The 16843-nt window shown below is 53.7% G+C and overlaps 1 protein-coding gene and 1 long non-coding RNA gene across 4 annotated transcripts; one reads left to right on the top strand and one right to left on the bottom strand.

The window, feature by feature from the left end:
• Positions 1-1592: 1592 nt before the first annotated feature.
• Positions 1593-5459, bottom strand: LOC130144653 (uncharacterized). Its single transcript, XR_008820201.1, has 3 exons — positions 2746-5459; positions 2483-2542; positions 1593-1988 (listed from the first exon to the last, which is right to left on the bottom strand). It is a non-coding gene; the product is annotated as an uncharacterized LOC130144653 (long non-coding RNA).
• Positions 5460-5816: 357 nt separating this feature from the next.
• WDR73 (WD repeat domain 73) lies at positions 5817-11999 on the top strand. Of its 3 annotated transcripts, none has more exons than XM_056329397.1 (8): positions 5817-6058; positions 6135-6202; positions 6796-6884; positions 7613-7701; positions 8619-8658; positions 9453-9639; positions 10660-11034; positions 11606-11999. In XM_056329397.1, exons 1-8 carry the CDS (start codon positions 5988-5990, stop codon positions 11833-11835), a joined length of 1149 nt encoding a protein of 382 aa, XP_056185372.1. In that variant the 5' UTR covers positions 5817-5987; the 3' UTR covers positions 11836-11999. The 3 variants fall into 3 exon arrangements, with proteins under 3 accessions (XP_056185372.1, XP_056185373.1, XP_056185371.1); XM_056329398.1 differs by having other exon boundaries at positions 5820-6058; positions 9475-9639; XM_056329396.1 differs by having other exon boundaries at positions 5821-6058; positions 8619-8686; positions 9475-9639.
• The last annotated feature ends 4844 nt before the right edge of the window (positions 12000-16843 follow it).

Here is a 16843-nt window from a genome sequence, read left to right as displayed (position 1 = left end):
TTGTCCCAGAAGCCTTCGTAAAAGCTCCTCAGATCATTTGGTTTTAAAGACCATCTTTGTGAGGCAAGCCAGGCTGCCTCAAAACCTTCCCAACTTCCATTCTCCTTCTCCACATGCTTGCAGGGATTCTGTGGTGACAAATTATCACAGAATAAAAAAGACTCACTTCTGTGTCTTGGAGAAATACCAATGTCGTCTTTATATAGAGCAAATGGATTGTTTCCACATGGGGGCTAAATGAACAGATAAGTGCCTTCAGCCATGAATGAGGAAAGATAAGCTCAGCCTTCACTAATTTCATTGTTAGACCTTCAGGGCTGAGCATTACATTTTCAGAGGGATAAGCTCACCCTTCATACAAAAAGTCTCTGAAAATCCACCTAGTAAAATTTCTTTGATGAATACAATGTCTTTCCTCTAGTCTTTCATCAGCTCTAAGCTTTCCACAGTAAAGTCACTCCCGAAGACTGCCATGTGCCCATACCTCAATAAATTATTAACCAAAGAAAACCCTGTGACAGCAGCCAAAGGGCCCTGTCAGATCTTACAGATCTTCTCTACATGACAATTAAGGATCACAAAGGAGGTTATTTCTCCTGTGAGTTCAGAGAACAGAGCTGAAAAGAGCAGGGCCAGATTTCACAGGAACAAGGACTTGGCACTCCAGGACAGGCTCAAGAACACGCCACCTTGCAGAGCTTGGCAGCTTCGTTCATGCTCCCAGCAGTGGGCGAGGTCGGCTGGCATCCTGCCTGCTTATTACGGTTTGCCAAATTTCAACCATACACACTTTTAAGTGTGGTAACATGAAGTATCTACCCACAGATACCGCCTGTACATGACAGTACAGATCCTTAGGGAACTCTTCTTGTTAAACTGTTGGGAGGCAGTTTCCAGACTTGGGCTCTCTTGAACTCTGGAAGAGTTTTCCTCCCACAAATCGGTAGAGTGGACCCCAAGAGCTGCTCAGTTTGCTTTGGTAGTGTTCCTTCCTAGCTGTGAGAGCTGACGATCTAGTCCCTTGCCATCCCACTCACCAAAGCTGGAAGACAAGACAACCACAGTTCCGTAAGAGGCAAAAGGGTAACTCAGTTTTCTGAGGGGTGCCACCCATGGTTATCCAAGTAACGCGGGGGGTACAGCCACAGCATCAGCCTGCACGGGGCTACGCACACACATACATCCACTCCATGTGGGGACAGGTTTCAGTTTCTGCAGAAAGGCTATAGTGAAGTAAGTCCAAATAACATACTGAGCCTCTTCCCAAACTTCTGAGGGTGGCTCAGCTGTAGAAATAGCAAATGGAAATATTCTTTTTATCCTTGTGAATAACTACTGTGTAGTTATTCTGAATAATATATTCTGAATAATATTCTGAGCCTGAAAACTGCTCAGACATCCAGTAGGCGAGCAACATTTCATCTCATTTAAAGACTGCATCAGTTCTCAAAGTGACGATTTCCATTCCTAGTTCCTTCACAGTTTCCCTATGTACACGTCTCCAAGGCTGCCCAAAAACAGATAACAGTGCAAAGCCAGTGGGCAGAGAAAAGCAGCTAAGGCTGTAGGTTCTCTGTCTCCTTCACTTCGTCAAGCTCTCTGCATGCACAGAACCTGCTGAAAAACAACACCCCCCCTACCTCAAACAAATGTATTTCTGTATTTTCTTTATATATATATATATATATATGGCAAAGTCACATGCTGCGGCATAATGAAACAGCTTAGCCCATTCCTATTATTGTAACTGTAACAAATGTGCCCATTTTTTACTCTTTCCTCTTCAAAATTTTGAAATTAAAATATTTATTTTCTGGAGAGATTTTGAAAAAGCCTTAAAATGTGTGTGGGGGGGTGTCCAACTTAAATGGTCATTTCAGTTATCTTAATTCAGGCCTTGGTACTTCAAAAACACTCTGTGTTATCTGTAGTACTGCAGGGCTTTTTCTCTTTTCCACCACTCAGCCCCATGTTGCTCCCTTAGTACACTGGAAAGATAAAGAGAAGGTAAAATAAAAGGCAAGAATGTGCAGAGAAAACCATTTTTGGGCTCTCTGCTTTCCGCACCTAGAACTCACAGCATCTGGTTGCTCCTCACACTGTTCTGCCTCATGCTTCTTCTCCTCAGTGGCCACCAGAAGATAATTTCCAAACACTTAATTACCACCCTCTAAACCAGATCTTGGCATTCAGGGGAAACACAACCTGTTCCTTTGTGGACTATAAGTGACGCAGGGCAGCATGAGAGCAAGGTCACGCCACCACTCACAGCCAAACATCCCAGCCCTTCCTTTGCTATTTCTCCTCTCTGTTTCCATCCCTTGCCAGAGGAGCACCCTGAGCTGACTTGGCCACTGGTCTGTCTCAGGCTAAGCTCATGTCCTGCAATTAATGCCCGCAGATGAGAAGAGTTACTGGGAGAAGGTGACAAAAGGCTGACGTAGCTCTGAGCTCACAGAGGGCCACAGCACTGTATTCTCACCTGCAGCTGGTGCTGTCCCGGCTTTACCTCCTGGCTCACTGCAACATCCCTCACAGGCTTCTACCAAAGGTATTAAAACAACTATACTGTTTGCATTTAAAAAAAACAACAACCTGCAGTCAGTTTATCTCAGATTCTTCACAAGATGTTTACTCAGCACTTTGCTTTTGAATCCTAGCACTCAGAAAGAATTGTTAAGACAAGGCTTTTAGTGACGATTGTTGTGCTGTGCAATTTTACAAACAATAACATGAATGAAGTACCTCTTCCTCTGTATGTGAGAATTCTTGCCATCCTTTCTCTGAACAATTCTAATCTTGAAGTGACAAAGTGGAGGATGTCAGGAAAGTAACCACCGGTAGCAAGTGCTTCTCACATCGACCAGCTCCGGTTCCTGCTTCCAGAGCAGCACGCATCCTCTTGGCTCAAGGAACAGGTCTGGCTTTCCATCGTTTTCACAGCACTTCTGCCTCTGTACCTCCTTTTGTCCTCGGTCCTTTCTTGCTCACTTCTGTACTGACAGCCCTGAATTAGTCCTGAGCAGAGCGTTCAGACAGCACAGCCCAAGTCTGAACCCATCATGCCACCCAGAATGTCCTACCACGTCCCCGAGCACTGCAGGAGCCCAGGAAACTGCCCTGCAAAACCACCCAAACATCTCCATTCTTCTCTGACAACTTCTGCAGGACTGACACTGACAGAACGCTGCAAAAGTGAGGTAAAAAATAAATAATACAGAATGTCAAATAACATAAGAGACACTGCACAGACTAAAACATTCCCATTCAGATATATTTCTCTAAAAAGTGATTTTTCTGATTACTCCAGAGCCACCTCAGAAGCTGTAGGCTGCCACCTTGCAGTGTTAGGGAAAATAGACACAGCTTGGCACACAACACTGTGCATGCCAGCTAAAACCCAGCCAGAAGACAGCAAAAGCACAATAATCTACAATAAACACCCAATTATCACCACTGATCCTGAAGCGTCACTGTTACAGGCAGTGAGCCCACAACTGGAAGCAAGTTAGCTGCACCAATCCTTCAGCACCTGGTCTGAGCCTACACTGGAGAGAAATGGGGAGGAACATATCGCTGGAAGAGCGATCACCTTCTGCACAGGACACAGACCTGTCGGAGCGGGCCCGTCGGAGGCCACGGAGCTGGTCAGAGGGCTGGAGCCCCTCTGCTGTGGGGACAGGCTGGGAGAGCTGGGGCTGTGCAGCCTGGGGAGGAGAAGGCTGCGGGGAGACCTTAGAGCAGCTCCCAGTGCCTGGAGGGGCCGACAGGAAAGCTGGGGAGGGGCTTTGGGCAAGGGCAGGGAGTGGTGGGACAGGGGGGAATGGCTTGAAGCTGAGAGAGGGGAGATTTAGGTTGGACATGAGGAAGAAACCCTTCCCCGTGAGGGCGGCGAGGCGCTGGCCCAGGCTGCCCAGAGCAGCTGTGGGTGCCCCATCCCTGGCAGGGCTCAAGGCCAGGCTGGACGGGGCTGGGAGCAGCCTGGGCTGGGGGGAGGGGGCCCTGCCCCTGGCGGGGGGTGGGACTGGCTGGTCTGTGAGGTCCCTCCCAGCCCAAACCCTTCTGTGATTCTGCAAACATGGGCTCATGGTGAGGCCCAGCCCTGTGATCTCGGTTTGAGCAACATCCTCTTGGCAGGGGAAACCAGAGTCAGTGTGATGATACACAGCCCTTGCCAGGAAAATAGTAATGTACCTGAGAATAACACATTTAATTGTTAAAAATAAAAAAGCCTAAACCTACAGAAGTGTTAGCTGGGAACCACCATGTAACCACTTTGCAGAGGCACTGGCACAACAGAAAGGCATTAGGCTGACTTTTGCAAAGATTTGGGAAGCTTCTGAGTTTATTACCACATTTGCACACGGATATTTCTATATATTTGAGAAGATGCACAGACCTGCACTGCATTATTACTTGTATTGGACTTGCAAATCTCCATGTATGCCTGCATTGTTATCCACATTTTAGTGTTCTGATTGTTAAAATATGATGTGCGACTAAAGACAACACTGCAACGTGACCTAGCCATGCTTCATAGAACCACAGAAACATTTAGGTTGGAAAAGACCTTTAAGATCAAGCCCAACTATAAAGCTAGGACTACAAAGTCCACCACTAAACCATACCTCTAAGCACTGCTATCAGACTGTTAATAAAATGGAATGTGTTGCTATTAGCTGGACTTTAATTAGAACAAATGAGTTAAGGGTTAATTCAGGTTATAAGCATGTTGTATGTCCTGCTAAGCACTTCCTTTGGTATGGCAAATGGTTTTGTTTAGAAAGAAACTTCACCAAGCAAGCCCTCCACAAGATAGAAAAGTTGATAGGAAGATGTCACAAGCAATGAGCTCAGCAAAACTAGGGGAAAGGTAACTCTGGCAGGGGGAGAGCAGGACCACCAACCCATTGACCGCTGACTCCAGAAACCCACCGACCACAAAAGAAGCCGAGATTGAGTGTGCAGACTAATTAACACAGGAAGCAAGGGAATTGCTTAAGAAATAGGAAACTGAGGGCAAAGTAATGAGAGTTGTGTAACTTGCAACCAATGTAGAAACAGTGTAAGGTTTTGGCAATCAAGGGGCTGGCTAGGCATTTGAGGGTTACCCCCTAGCTCCCTACTTTGCAACTGGAATACCTCGATTCAGTGCATTAATTGGTGTTGTGCACCAGGCAGTGAGCCCACTACAGAGCAACGGCACCACACCTATGTGTATTTTGAACCCCCCCATGGACGGTGCCTGCACCCCGTCCCCGGGCAGCCTGTGCCAGCGCTTGGCCACCCTGTCGGGGAAGACATTTCTCCCAGTGCCCACCCTGAACCTCCCCTGGTGCGGCTGGAGGCCGTTCCCTCCTGTCCTGCCGCTGGTTCCTTGGGAGCAGAGACCGACCCCCCTCGCTGCAGCCTCCTGCCAGGCAGCTGTAGGGAGCCAGAAGGGCCCCCCTGAGCCCCCTTTTCTCCGGGCTGAGCCCCCCAGCTCCCCCCGCCCCCCCAGAGCTGTGCCGCAGCCCCTTCCCCAGCCCCTGCCCGGCTCTGGACACGCTCCAGCCCCTCCGGGTCTGTCTGGGGGTGAGGGGCCCAACGCTGAGCCCAGGGCTCGAGGGGCGGCCGCACCAGGGCCCAGCACAGGGGGACGGGCACTGCCTGGCCCTGCTGGCCACGCTGCTGCTGACACCGGCCACGCTGCAGGGCCCTGCGCCGCCCCGCACGGTGCCGCGCTGCCCGGGGCGCATCCATGCCCTGCAGGCCGCGGCCACGCCCCCACCCCCCTCAGGGGCGGCCGCGCGGGAATAACGCGGTTCCCCCCCGGCCCCCGCGGTTTTCCCTCTGGGCGGCGGCAGCGCCCGCCGTTCCCTCACAGCCACCGGCGCCCACCGGCTCCAACCGGCCGCGACCGGCTCGGAGCCGCGCGCCGGCCGGGAGCGTCACTGCTGTGCGCCGCCGCGTGACGTCAGAGGCGCGCCGGGCCGGCGGGCGTTGCTATGGAGGCGGGGGGCGCCGGGGAGGAGGAGGAGGCGGCGGCGGACGAGTGGCTGCTGCAGTCCCTGCGCCTGTGAGGGAGCCCCGGCCCCCCTGCTCCGGCCCCCCGGTCCCCGCCCCGCCAACCTCCCTCGTTCCTTGTCCCGCAGGTACGGGGACCTGCACACCTTCGAGCTCCAGGCGCCCACCCGCCTTATTGAATGGGCCCGGGGGAACCGTGAGTGCGGGGCGGGCGGCACCGGGCCCGGCGGTGCTGAGGGCGGCGAGGGGTCGGGCCGGGGCACCGGGGAGGGAAGAGGGGCAAGGGGCTGGGGCGGGCTGGGCCCAGCCGTGGGGAGGAGGCAGGCCGGGGGCCGGGCCAGGCCGGGGGGGCAGGGTTAGGGCCCGGGCCCCAGAAGCGGGGTCGAGAAGCGGGGGCTGCACTGGGGTTCAGCCTGGGCTGGAGCTCTGGGTCTGTTCCAAAGTTCGGGGTGGGCTGTACGATAAAGAAGGGAGATTTAGGTTGGACATGAGGAAGAAACCCTTCCCCGTGAGGGCGGCGAGGCGCTGGCCCAGGCTGCCCAGAGCAGCTGTGGGTGCCCCATCCCTGGCAGGGCTCAAGGCCAGGCTGGAGGGGGCTGGGAGCAGCCTGGGCTGGGGGGAGGGGGCCCTGCCCCTGGCGGGGGGTGGGACTGGCTGGTCTTGAAGGTCCCTTCCAGCCCAAACTCTCTGATTCTGTAACTCCAGAGTCTGTCTGAGGGAGGGGGCCAGGTCTGGAGGGGGGGAGGGTATCTCTCATCATGTCCCTGGTTCTTCATGCCCACCCCCAAGGTGTCTGTGTAGCTGGGTATGGACAGTCTGGTGGGAACGAGATCCTGCAGCTGCTCCCACCGCCAACACTGCAGGCGAAGGAGACCCAGGTGGGTGTTGCAGCCAGGGTGGCACCAGACCTCTCTGTCCTCCTTGACCTGGTGTCTTTAGAGACCAAGCTACAGTTGTGCTGGGCTTCACAAACTGTTTCTGGTTTCTGTTGCTCTGACAAGGGCTTGGCCAGGTTTTGAGCAGCTTTGGTTGAAAGGTAAGGCACATAAGTCACCTGGCTGCTGTCCAGATAAAGCAGTACAGGTTGGGCAGTCCAGTCATGTAATTCTGCTGCGCTGCAGGCAGATTGTGCTGTGAAAACTTCATCTCCAAATGTGTGAATGAAAGCATTTTGTGTGGAAGTAGGACAGATGAGGACACAAAGGCAAATGAAGACGGGACTTGCTGAGGCACCCGAGCCTGGGGGACCATGCTGCTGACCAGTGAGGTTGGCCCTTGGGTGGGTGACCTCTACACTAAAGCAGAAGGTGTTGTTTAGTCACTGGGTGAGCAGAAAGCTCCTGAGCCAGACATGCACAGATGGCAACAAACCCAGGCAGAGCTCTTGGCAGGAGCTTTCCCCAGTGTTTGGTTTTTTTTTCTCCCCCTCTAACTATTTTGGGATCCTTCAATCCTATCCACTTCTGTTGAAATAGGCATTACTGGACAGGCAAAGCTTTACCAAGTGAGAGTGTGCCTTGTGTGTCTGTCTTTTTTTCATGGTAACCAACCACACCAAGTTCTGCACCATTAAGTGTGAAGAAATGACTTTGCCCCTGATTTCTAGGGCCTGTGTCCAGAGAGAGATTTCAAGGTGGAATGTGGTGGATTTTCAAACCGCCCAGTGTACAGCCTGAAGTTCGTGCCAGACACCAGGTACGGCCATAACATGGTCCTTCCAGGGCATATTGGAGATGGTGAAGGGGCTTGTCCCCTGAGAGAGAGCTCCTTTTGCTTGCCTTTTCCCAACGCAGCTGCTCAATCCTGCCAGCTCCGAGAGCAGCATTAGTCTGGGTGAGGAACTGCTGGCCAGTGACGTGTAGTGGTCCTCCCAGAACTCTGTCTGGGTGTTTGGAGAGGAGCCATCTATCAGCAAAACAGAACGCACCCCGCTGCTGCAGTACTGAAAGCCACAGTGGTGCGCCTTGTGGGGTAGATGGCAGGGAAACTGAAGCTGCTGCTGGATACCTTGAATCCTCAGCTGCTTCTAGAAGCAAGCTGCAGGGGCTGGTGACGTAGATGCTGGCTCACCAGGGATCCCTCCCTGCTCCACTTCTGAGCAATGAGGGCATGTGTAGTTTTCTTGCTCTGCTTTTTCCATCCCTTCTGCATTTGGCACTGCGTGGAGGTGCTCAGCAGATCAGGATACTAGTGGCTGTTGCCACCTCTCTGTTAGTCCCTGCACATGCAAGTTTGAAGGGGTTTTGCCTGCTGTGGATTGTAGACCAAGCAAATACGCTTCCTCTGACTGATTCATTTCACTCCTCCAGTGCTCTCCTCCTACACAAGCCCCTGTTGCTACTTTGGCGCTCTTTGTGCTGTTCTTAGTCTAGTGCTTTCGGAAAGTGTGCTAATTAAATACCATTGCCTGGGACTGTGTTTGCATGGGCTGAGTAAAGCACCCTGGCATGAGGAGTTCTGGGATCACGGTCCTTAAGGTCTCTTCTGGGCTGTGAGCAGAGGCAGGAGCTCCTGAGCACAGAAGGAACAGCAGACCAGTTTGTCCCAGGCCAGAGAAAAAAGGCTGTTCTCTGCTCATGAAGAGTTTTGTGGGGTTCTTTTTGTTTCCTCAGCTTGCTGGTGACGAGTGGCCCACCAGACAGCTCCCTCCAGGTATGGCAGGTGTCAGCAGAGGACTCTGGTAAGGGAACATGTTTCTGAGCTTGAGTAGTTTCTCAATGTGCTCTTTGCATCAAGCACCTCTAGCTTCCCCTTCTTCCTGGATGTAAAATGAGGAGAGGAGTGCCAGTCCCGTTTACTGACATCCTGAGTGACTGCCCTTGTGTGGCAGGGGCTGGAGAAGGGCATGAGACAAAGGGTCTACACAGAGTCTGGTGGCTTGGAAAGATGTGGACTTGACAGCACAAACCTCATAAGGGAATTAAGTAGGTTTAGGCCTGTCATGGTGTTTTTCCACTTATTTGTGAGCTCTTAGTTATGCAAACAAAATCCCTAACCATCCAGTTGGCACAATGTTCCCTTAGTATCTCCAAGGGTTAGAAATAAAATAGCTCCATACGTCACCATGTATGGATATACCATGAACCACCTCACTTCTCCAAGCCTATGTCTGCTTGCTTCTAGAAAAGGATTGCCGTTGCTTCATCTACTAATTGTGAAATACTTTGAAACCACCAGAAAGGAAGTGCAAAATGTTATTAGAAGTTTTCTTATTCTTCATTGAAAATAAACATCTTGATTCACAACTTTCCATGCATTTTGCTAGATTTTAAACAGCTTGTTGTCAGTCCTGGCTGGATGTGCTAGAAACAGTGGGTTTATTCCGGAGAAGGGGTTAGTCATAATTGGATTTCTTACTGGTTTAGTAGGTCGCTTTTAGCTTTGCGAGGAGTCTTTGTGAAACAGCTTAGTCTTGTGGATTACTTGACTCCTGATGTGTTTTACAGCGCTTACATCTCTTTCAAATAGATGTTATTAAATCTGTAAGCACCATACCTACAGAAAATAGCACTGGACAACCTTGGGCTAAAATTGCAACCATTTCGGCCAGAGCCCCGTGGGTCCTTCACGGCTCAAGACTCAACAGCATCCAAATTACAGAGGTTGAATCAAGGAAAAATGTCTACATGGCAGGTATTTAAACCAAGTCTAATATCTGATTTTTGAAAAGTTAGGGTTTGGGTAAAGCAAGGGTAACTGCTCCGGTGGCAAACGTTTCGCTGGGTGGGTACTTTCAGACACGTGACAAAGGGTACAAAGATATTTGCAGAAAGTACATTGTCTTGAGGAAGAAGGCTACAATGCTTCTGTCAATCTCCACTACTCCCATGACAGTGACTTCTGAGGCTTCTGCCCCAGATCTGGGCCCTACCAGAGCACCGCAGGTGGTTTCAGTGCCAAGAACTGGGTTAGCAGAGGGCTGCTGTGTATGTTGTCCCAAACAGGGGAGGTGCAGAGTCACATCACTTGGGGCTGTTGAAATCTAGCATCGATTTGTTACTGAGCAAACTCTATGTTACTCTGCAATCTGTTTGTGTGGGTGGGAGGAGGGATCATGCCAGCCTTGTTAAACCAGCCCTGCCTGACCTCGAGGTGGTTAATCCAGATCTGGTTTATTGGGGGTCCTTGAAGACATCTGCCTTCACCTCCACAGTAAGGCTCGGTGCCCACACATCTCATCCTTTGGTGAGAACAATGTCTGTGTATGTGTCCAGTGGCTGTAATGCAGCGCGCTGAGCAAAAGGAAGGTCTGTTTGTCACTGCTGTGCTGTGTCCCTGTGCTGCAGGGACTCTCGTGACTCCCGCTGCTGAAGGGTAGTGCTGGAGGCATTTGCTCGTCAGAGCTCTGGTCCATGACGGGTCCCGCTCCAACAGAGCTAGTGTTAGTTGCGGGCCTGCCTGTCTCCTCTGCCTGGGTATTAACATCACCTTTGGAGGGGTACAGACTGTGCCTGCTCCGCGTGGATCCTGCGCAGAGACGATTCTCGAGCAGGCAGTTAGTGTCTGCTGCTGGCTCTTTGGAAGAACTACTTAGCATTGCTTGAAAGCCACTTCCAGGAACAAGGCTGGAAATCTGCTTTCTCGGGCAAGATTGCAGCAGAGAAATCAGGGAAATGCTCCTCATGGCATCTGAGATCTGTCTCTCTTTTCTAGCCTCCAGCAACAACGAGGAGCTGGGCGGCCTGGCCTTTCTGGATTGCAACACGTTGCTCCTCTGTTGTGCCAAGGGGCAACTGTGCCTGGCCGACATTCGGCAGCCGCAGAGTCCCTTGGAGGCTGTGTCCGTCCCCTCCGCGCCGTGTGGCGAGCAGTGGTGCATGGGAGTCGGGCACCAACCTCAAGGCTCTGACTCAAGCTCCCAGCCCGTAGCTTGCCTCTCAAGCGGAGGGCACCTCACCCTAACAGATGTGAGAAAAACCTCCGAGTCCTTGGCCTCAGTAAAGTGCAGAGTTCCCTCTCCCAGCTCAGGTGCGGAGTTCCTCTGTGTCTCCTGGGCTCCTGCGCTGGAAGGCTGCCTTGCTGTTTCAGGTATGTGCTTTGGGCAGAGATCTCCTTTTCTGGATGCTTTTTTGATCTGTATTTCAGATCAAGTGCCCCATTCACCCCACCTTACTTTAAACACCCCTGTGGTTCAGTGCTGCCCCTGGAGCCAGCAGCGGTGCAAGCTAATTTATGCAGCTACCTCTCTCCAACAACTACAGAAGGGGACTGCGTGGGTCCGGGGGGAGTTCCCCCCCTGGAGAACAAAGACCCCAAGCCCTTAGCAAACACTGTCCTGATAGTGCCAGTGACAGCCTGACCGCCACGATACTGTGCTGATAAGACCATCTGGGCAGCAAGTCTGCCTCTTGGCTGGAGCATTGCAAATTCAGACTAGTGAATCTGCAAGCTTTTTGGATCTGGCCTGTGTTCTCCCCAGCAGCTGTTAGCTGAGACAAGCTCCTCGGAGGCTTGGATGCTCTGCCTGTCACAGGTTTTCAGTCTGGGCCTTTGTCCTCATTTCTGTCTCAGTAGCCCTGCTGGGAGGTGAGCAGGAGTCCAGTAGGACTAGAGCAAAGCAATTTACTGCTGCAGTCTCTCTGATTCCCTTTTATTCAAGGTTTTGATGGGACCGTGCACGTGTACAACTCGCAGAGCTGGGACAGCTCTGGCAAGGAAGCAGAACCGATCTTTGTTCACAAAGGCCACGTGTTCAGCAGACTGGGCAGCAGCGGAGGTCCTCCCCCGGTCACCGTGCACACTTGGCATCCGCAGAAACCAAGAACTTTACTGTCGGCAGCAAGCGACGGTTCCCTGCACGTCTGGGACTGGGTTGGGGAGTGTGGGTAGGTGATACTTTCGGTGGGGTGGGGGGTGTTTCCTGTGTGTGTTCTGGTTTGCGTAGGCTGCGGGGTGTCTGTTTGCATGCAGATACTGTTTTGAGACAGTTGTAGTGAACAGAAGCAGCTGTAAAACGCTATTTTAATACAATAAAAGTTTTGATTGTGATACTACTTCTCCTGTGTACCATCCTTCAAATGATAGCTGTGACCATGTTAGCAGCCCTGTAGCTCTGGTTGCATCCGCTAGCCGAGAACACCCTGCCATCATTCTCTCATAGACTCGTGTCACGTCTGCACCATACTTTTCAGAAGAAACAGACAAAAAAGCATGAGCATGGTTTGAGGAAATGGGCTATTCTGTGGCTTATTTAACCCGCTGTCTTCCAGGCCCGAGGCACCCAGGGGGAGGCTCTACACCCCACAGGATGCTGGCCTGTCGTCACGTGTGTGTGCCACGAGCAGCGGCCTCTGCTCAGGAAGTTGCAGTGCAAACGCAGCCTGCTCGCAGCCTCAAAAAGGAACAGGAACCACCTTTTTCAGCCCCAGCCTGTTACAAGCTTTGTCCTCCCCCTGTGTAACTGGAGAGCACCCAGCCTAAGAAAAGGCGTTGGTATCTTTTTGGCTCTTTTCCCACCAACTGAAAGTTTAAACTTGATGGAGCTAATGTGATTTCCTGGGCCTGAGGAAGCCAGGCAATGGCTTGCATTGCCTACGCTGCTACCAGGGTGTTACTTGAGGGGGGAAAAAGCTGTCTGCTCCTTATCCTGAACGTGGAAAGCCGCGTTTGGTGGAGCAGCTGGGGAAGGGAGTCAAGAGCCGTGGCAGAGGCTGGTAGCGGGGCAAGGGAGGGATGCAGGCAGGGGGTGCTCACCGGCAAAGCGGGGGACCCTGGCTTGCTCTGGCACTGGGGGTTGCGTGCGCAGCAGCCAGCCTCCATCCTGCGGTGCAAATGCTCGCGTGGGACCCGCCAGGCTGCCCCCGCTCCCTTCTGCATCCCAGCACCCCACGGTCACTGTCCCCTCGTGCTTCTAAGTGCTTTTTCAAGGTTATTTCGGGAACTGCTGCTCTGCTTCCCTCCAAGAAGGGGTGCAAAGGGCTCCCCGCTTCTCTGGGTGTAAGCTGGGGTGGAGGACGGGCGCGACGGGTGCTGGCGCAGGGTGAGTTGGGGTGAAGGTTGTGTTTGAAGCGGCTGGGGAAACCTTGGCGCTGGGAATGCGGCGTACGGAACTGCGCTGTGTCATGGCAACAGCTGTCTGCCTGCGGGTGCTAGAGCTGAAACCTCCTCCCATCCACGCAGGAGCAGGGGGAGCTCCCTGCTGCTCACCTCGCAGCTTTCCTCCCAGCACAAGCCATGTGGGCTCTTGCCCCCGTACCCAAAACTATCCCTGCCTATGTGGCAGGGTGCGGAGGGGAGCGTCTCCTGCCAGAGGCTGGTGGGGGTTGATGCTTTGTTACCCACCGAAGCCGAAGCCGTAGGTCTGTGTCGCCACCGGCAGTTGACGTACCAGCGAAGGAAAAATCTGTTCGATCCTAGGAGGAGCTGAGCACTCCTGCAGGAACACCTGGTCTTCTTTTCCACCCCTGGAGGGTCCCCAGCAAAGCAAGTCCAGCTGTGCCAACGTCAAACTGATGTGACTGGGTTCCGGCCAGGGGCCTGGGAGGATTTCTGCCCCAGTGAGGGACAGCTAGGAGAGTTCCTGGCCTTCCAGGCTCTCTGCATCTGCCACTGAGCCTGTCCCTGCTGTGGGAGAGCACAGCGTGCCCTTCCCCTGCACTGAGACCTCCAAGTTCACCAGTTTAGGAGGTGGCTTTTTTGACCCAAGGTTGGGACCAGGCACAGTCCCAGGAAGGGTAGTGTGTGGCTGATGGGTACACGGACATGGAGGGTTCCCAGGGCGGGATCCTGAAGCTCAGGGCATTTTTCTCAAGCACCCCAGGGAGCACAAGATTTGGCAAAGTGAGGTGCATGGCTCCACTGCTGGAGCTCCTCTGGGCTCCTCCACAACATGCAGCCTTTAGAGAGAGACACCCACCCGAGCGAGGGTCTGGCCTTGGAGGAGGTGGGCTCTGAGGAGGAGAGAAGACTACTGCAGCCTTCCCAGCAACCAGGCTTCATCTTCCTCACCATCTCCTTCGCAGGGTCGTGGTGGAGGACCTGACAAGCAGAAGCAGCAGAGCTGGGCCTGACCGCCCCAACACCCCATGGTGATGCAGGTAGTGCAGAGAGGACAGGGAAGCAAACTTGCTTGACTTTCCAGGGAACTGGGGCTTAAGCAATAGCACAGTTTGTCCTCATCTAAATTTCTCTCTTCCCCCTTCCTGGCAAAATAACTTAAGCCTTCTTGTCCAGCTTGAACCAGATTTGACAGGGGACTGGAGATGTCCAAAACTCTTAAGTACTTGCAGCTGCTGAGGCAAGGGATTATGCACAGAGGAGGGATGTCCCCTTAGATGTGGCACTGGAGAACTCACACAGGGCGATAAGGGCATTCCTCCCCGAAATGTACCATGTGGACCTTCTAGCGATGCCTGAATATTTGATGAGAGTCTGGCTGTGTGGCTGTGGGAACTTTGGCTTTGCTGGAGCCACATTTGTCCTCGATGGGAAAGGTTGGGATGGTTCCTGCCAGCCCCCAGCGCAAATGCTAACACCCATGAGACGGCCCGACTTAGGGATGGGCTCCTTCCCCAACAGCATCAGCGTGGCAAGGGGCAGCCTGCAGCTGCGTTGGATGCGGATGTGTCCAACCTCTGCTCTCCCTGGGACCACAGAAAGGTTCTCCAGGACCCTTGCCTTTGCTGAGGCAAGCTGGCCACAGAGCCTTCCTCTCTGGTCTAACCCCAGGGCAAGGTATCGCAGCTGGGGAGAGGGAGTGGGCTGGACACGCCGGGCTGGAGAGATGTTTCCCAGCGGGTAGCAGATCCAGAACGGTGCTGTGGATGTTGGCCCGAGCAAGCCGAGCAAGCCATGCTCTGGGTTTCTCCTCCCTTGCCTGGGAGGGGACAAGCCACAGCTCTTCCCTGAGAGGCTGTCCCCCATTTCAGGCTGGGAAATTGGGAGGTTACTTGGCTCACACACACCCATATCCTGGTCCATCCTGCTCCCGGGGGCGATGAGAAGCTCACTGCAGCACCAGCTCCACCCTCCTTGCTGTCCCTCCTGGGATGCCCACCTGCTGCAGCGCCAGGCTTGAGCTGTGGACTTGTGTGGAGATGTGCAGGCATTGCTGCGTCCTTCCGAGGAGATGCTTCACTGCTCTCCCTGGCTCCTTCTCACCCCCTTGTTGGGAAGACATGATTTCAAACCAAGTGTGAGCCTGGGTTTTATTCTGCAGTGTGAGGCTGTGTGCTGCAGCAACCAAGGGAGCTACGGTGAAAGGAGGAGCACCCTCTCCTGCGCCCAAACAGAGGTCAGTGGGAGCAGAGGCAAACTTAATGCAACTATTCTGTGTGACACCTGGGGCCGAGAGGTGGTCGATGTTTGCAGCGCGGCTGCCAGCACTGCTTTCAGAGGGTGCCTGCATGTGTTTCAGGACTGGGGACTTCTGCTTCATGGCCTTGTGTTGCTCTCTAAAGCTGCTGGGCTGTATTCTTGGGTGAAGATTGGCACGGGCATGCCTTGCTGGGTTTAACAGGGCAGTACCTGTGTGTGCTTGTGCCCCTGGCAGCTGGACCATCATCTGCTCCTGGAGAGGCTGGGACACCTCCATTTGCACTGAGAACCATCCAAATTGCCCTGTCTCACATGATGATGACACAGGCCTGGTACCCAGCTCTCAGCATCATCCCTGCAAGTTGTTCCTCCTGTACAAATGCACAGTACCGGAGAGTCCGCAGCATTTACAGCTGTCTGGCTGCTGCGAGAGGCTGGCTTTGATGATAAGCACTGTGGCGGTTGCTCTTCTTCATGCTTGTGGGCACTGGCTCCCGGATGTGTCGTGCCCTGCAGTGCCAGCCTTTAGGGCACAACCATCAGCTATGAGGAGCTCCTCGGCAGGACCCTGACTGGACACCACTTGTTTAATAAGTAGCTCGTTAGTAGGCTGTGCTCGCTGGGTACCGCGTGGCCGTGCATTTTTTTTTCAGAACCACGGGGTGGCTCGACAGAGTGGTGTGAGCAGGGCAGGTGCTGCTGCTCACCCTGGTCCTTGGCAGGAGGAGCGGGATCCGCTGCGGTGGCTGCGTGTCCATCTGTGCTGGTCTGCTAGGACGGTGTCTCAGCTGATGGAAAGCCACCGGCATTTCGGGGGCAGGGTATAGCCCGCCGTGAGAGCGACGTGTTGGTTCGGTGCCTTGCCCTGGATGTCTCTCTCTGCTGGCAGAGTGCCCAGGCAGGGCAGGCTGAAGCTGCATTAGTCATTTCACACCCAACCCACCAAGGTTTCAGGTGTTGGCTAAGAGCAACCAGGGTGCTGGGGTGGTGGAAACTGTGGGGGTCGTGCCTGGGCAGGCAGCTCTCCTGTGCTCCCCCTGTGCAGGACACAGCATGGTGCCAGCCCGGTGGTAGTTTTAGCATCGATTTGTGCAGGTTCTGCTACAGCCCAAACCTTGCAGACTGCGCACACGTGCACACACACGTGGACATCTGGTATGAGCCGAGGGCAGGAGCCAGGCTGTGACCTTGGAAGCCAGGGCATGCCCCAGGGAGCAGGGAGCCGCGGTGGCCAAAGTCTCCTGCAGGCAGGTGATGGGGGGGGGGGGGGGGCTGGGGCTGGGGGGGAGCTGAGGCAGCCAGAGCCCCAAAGCCCAGGCAGGGATGCTGGAAACACCAGGGCTGAAGACGGGCTGCAGCTAAAGCTCATGTCCATGCTAATACACAAATTAATTAATTTGCTAGCGGGGAAACGTGCAACTGAGGACAGGAACAGCAGGATTATTCAATGCCGTGACAAGGAAACCTGCTCTCTGCGTTTGCATTTGACTTGCTGGGGTGAGACACAGCAGCAGAGGGGGGGATCAAGAGCCTCCACCCATCCCCCAGCACCCTGAACGGGTGCCTCGTTGTATTAGACCCT

Source organism: Falco biarmicus, chromosome 2 (assembly GCF_023638135.1).
Source record: "Falco biarmicus isolate bFalBia1 chromosome 2, bFalBia1.pri, whole genome shotgun sequence".
NCBI classification, from domain to species: domain Eukaryota; kingdom Metazoa; phylum Chordata; class Aves; order Falconiformes; family Falconidae; genus Falco; species Falco biarmicus.
Note: the sequence above shows the minus strand (reverse complement) of the source record. Positions and strands in the feature narration are given on the sequence as shown.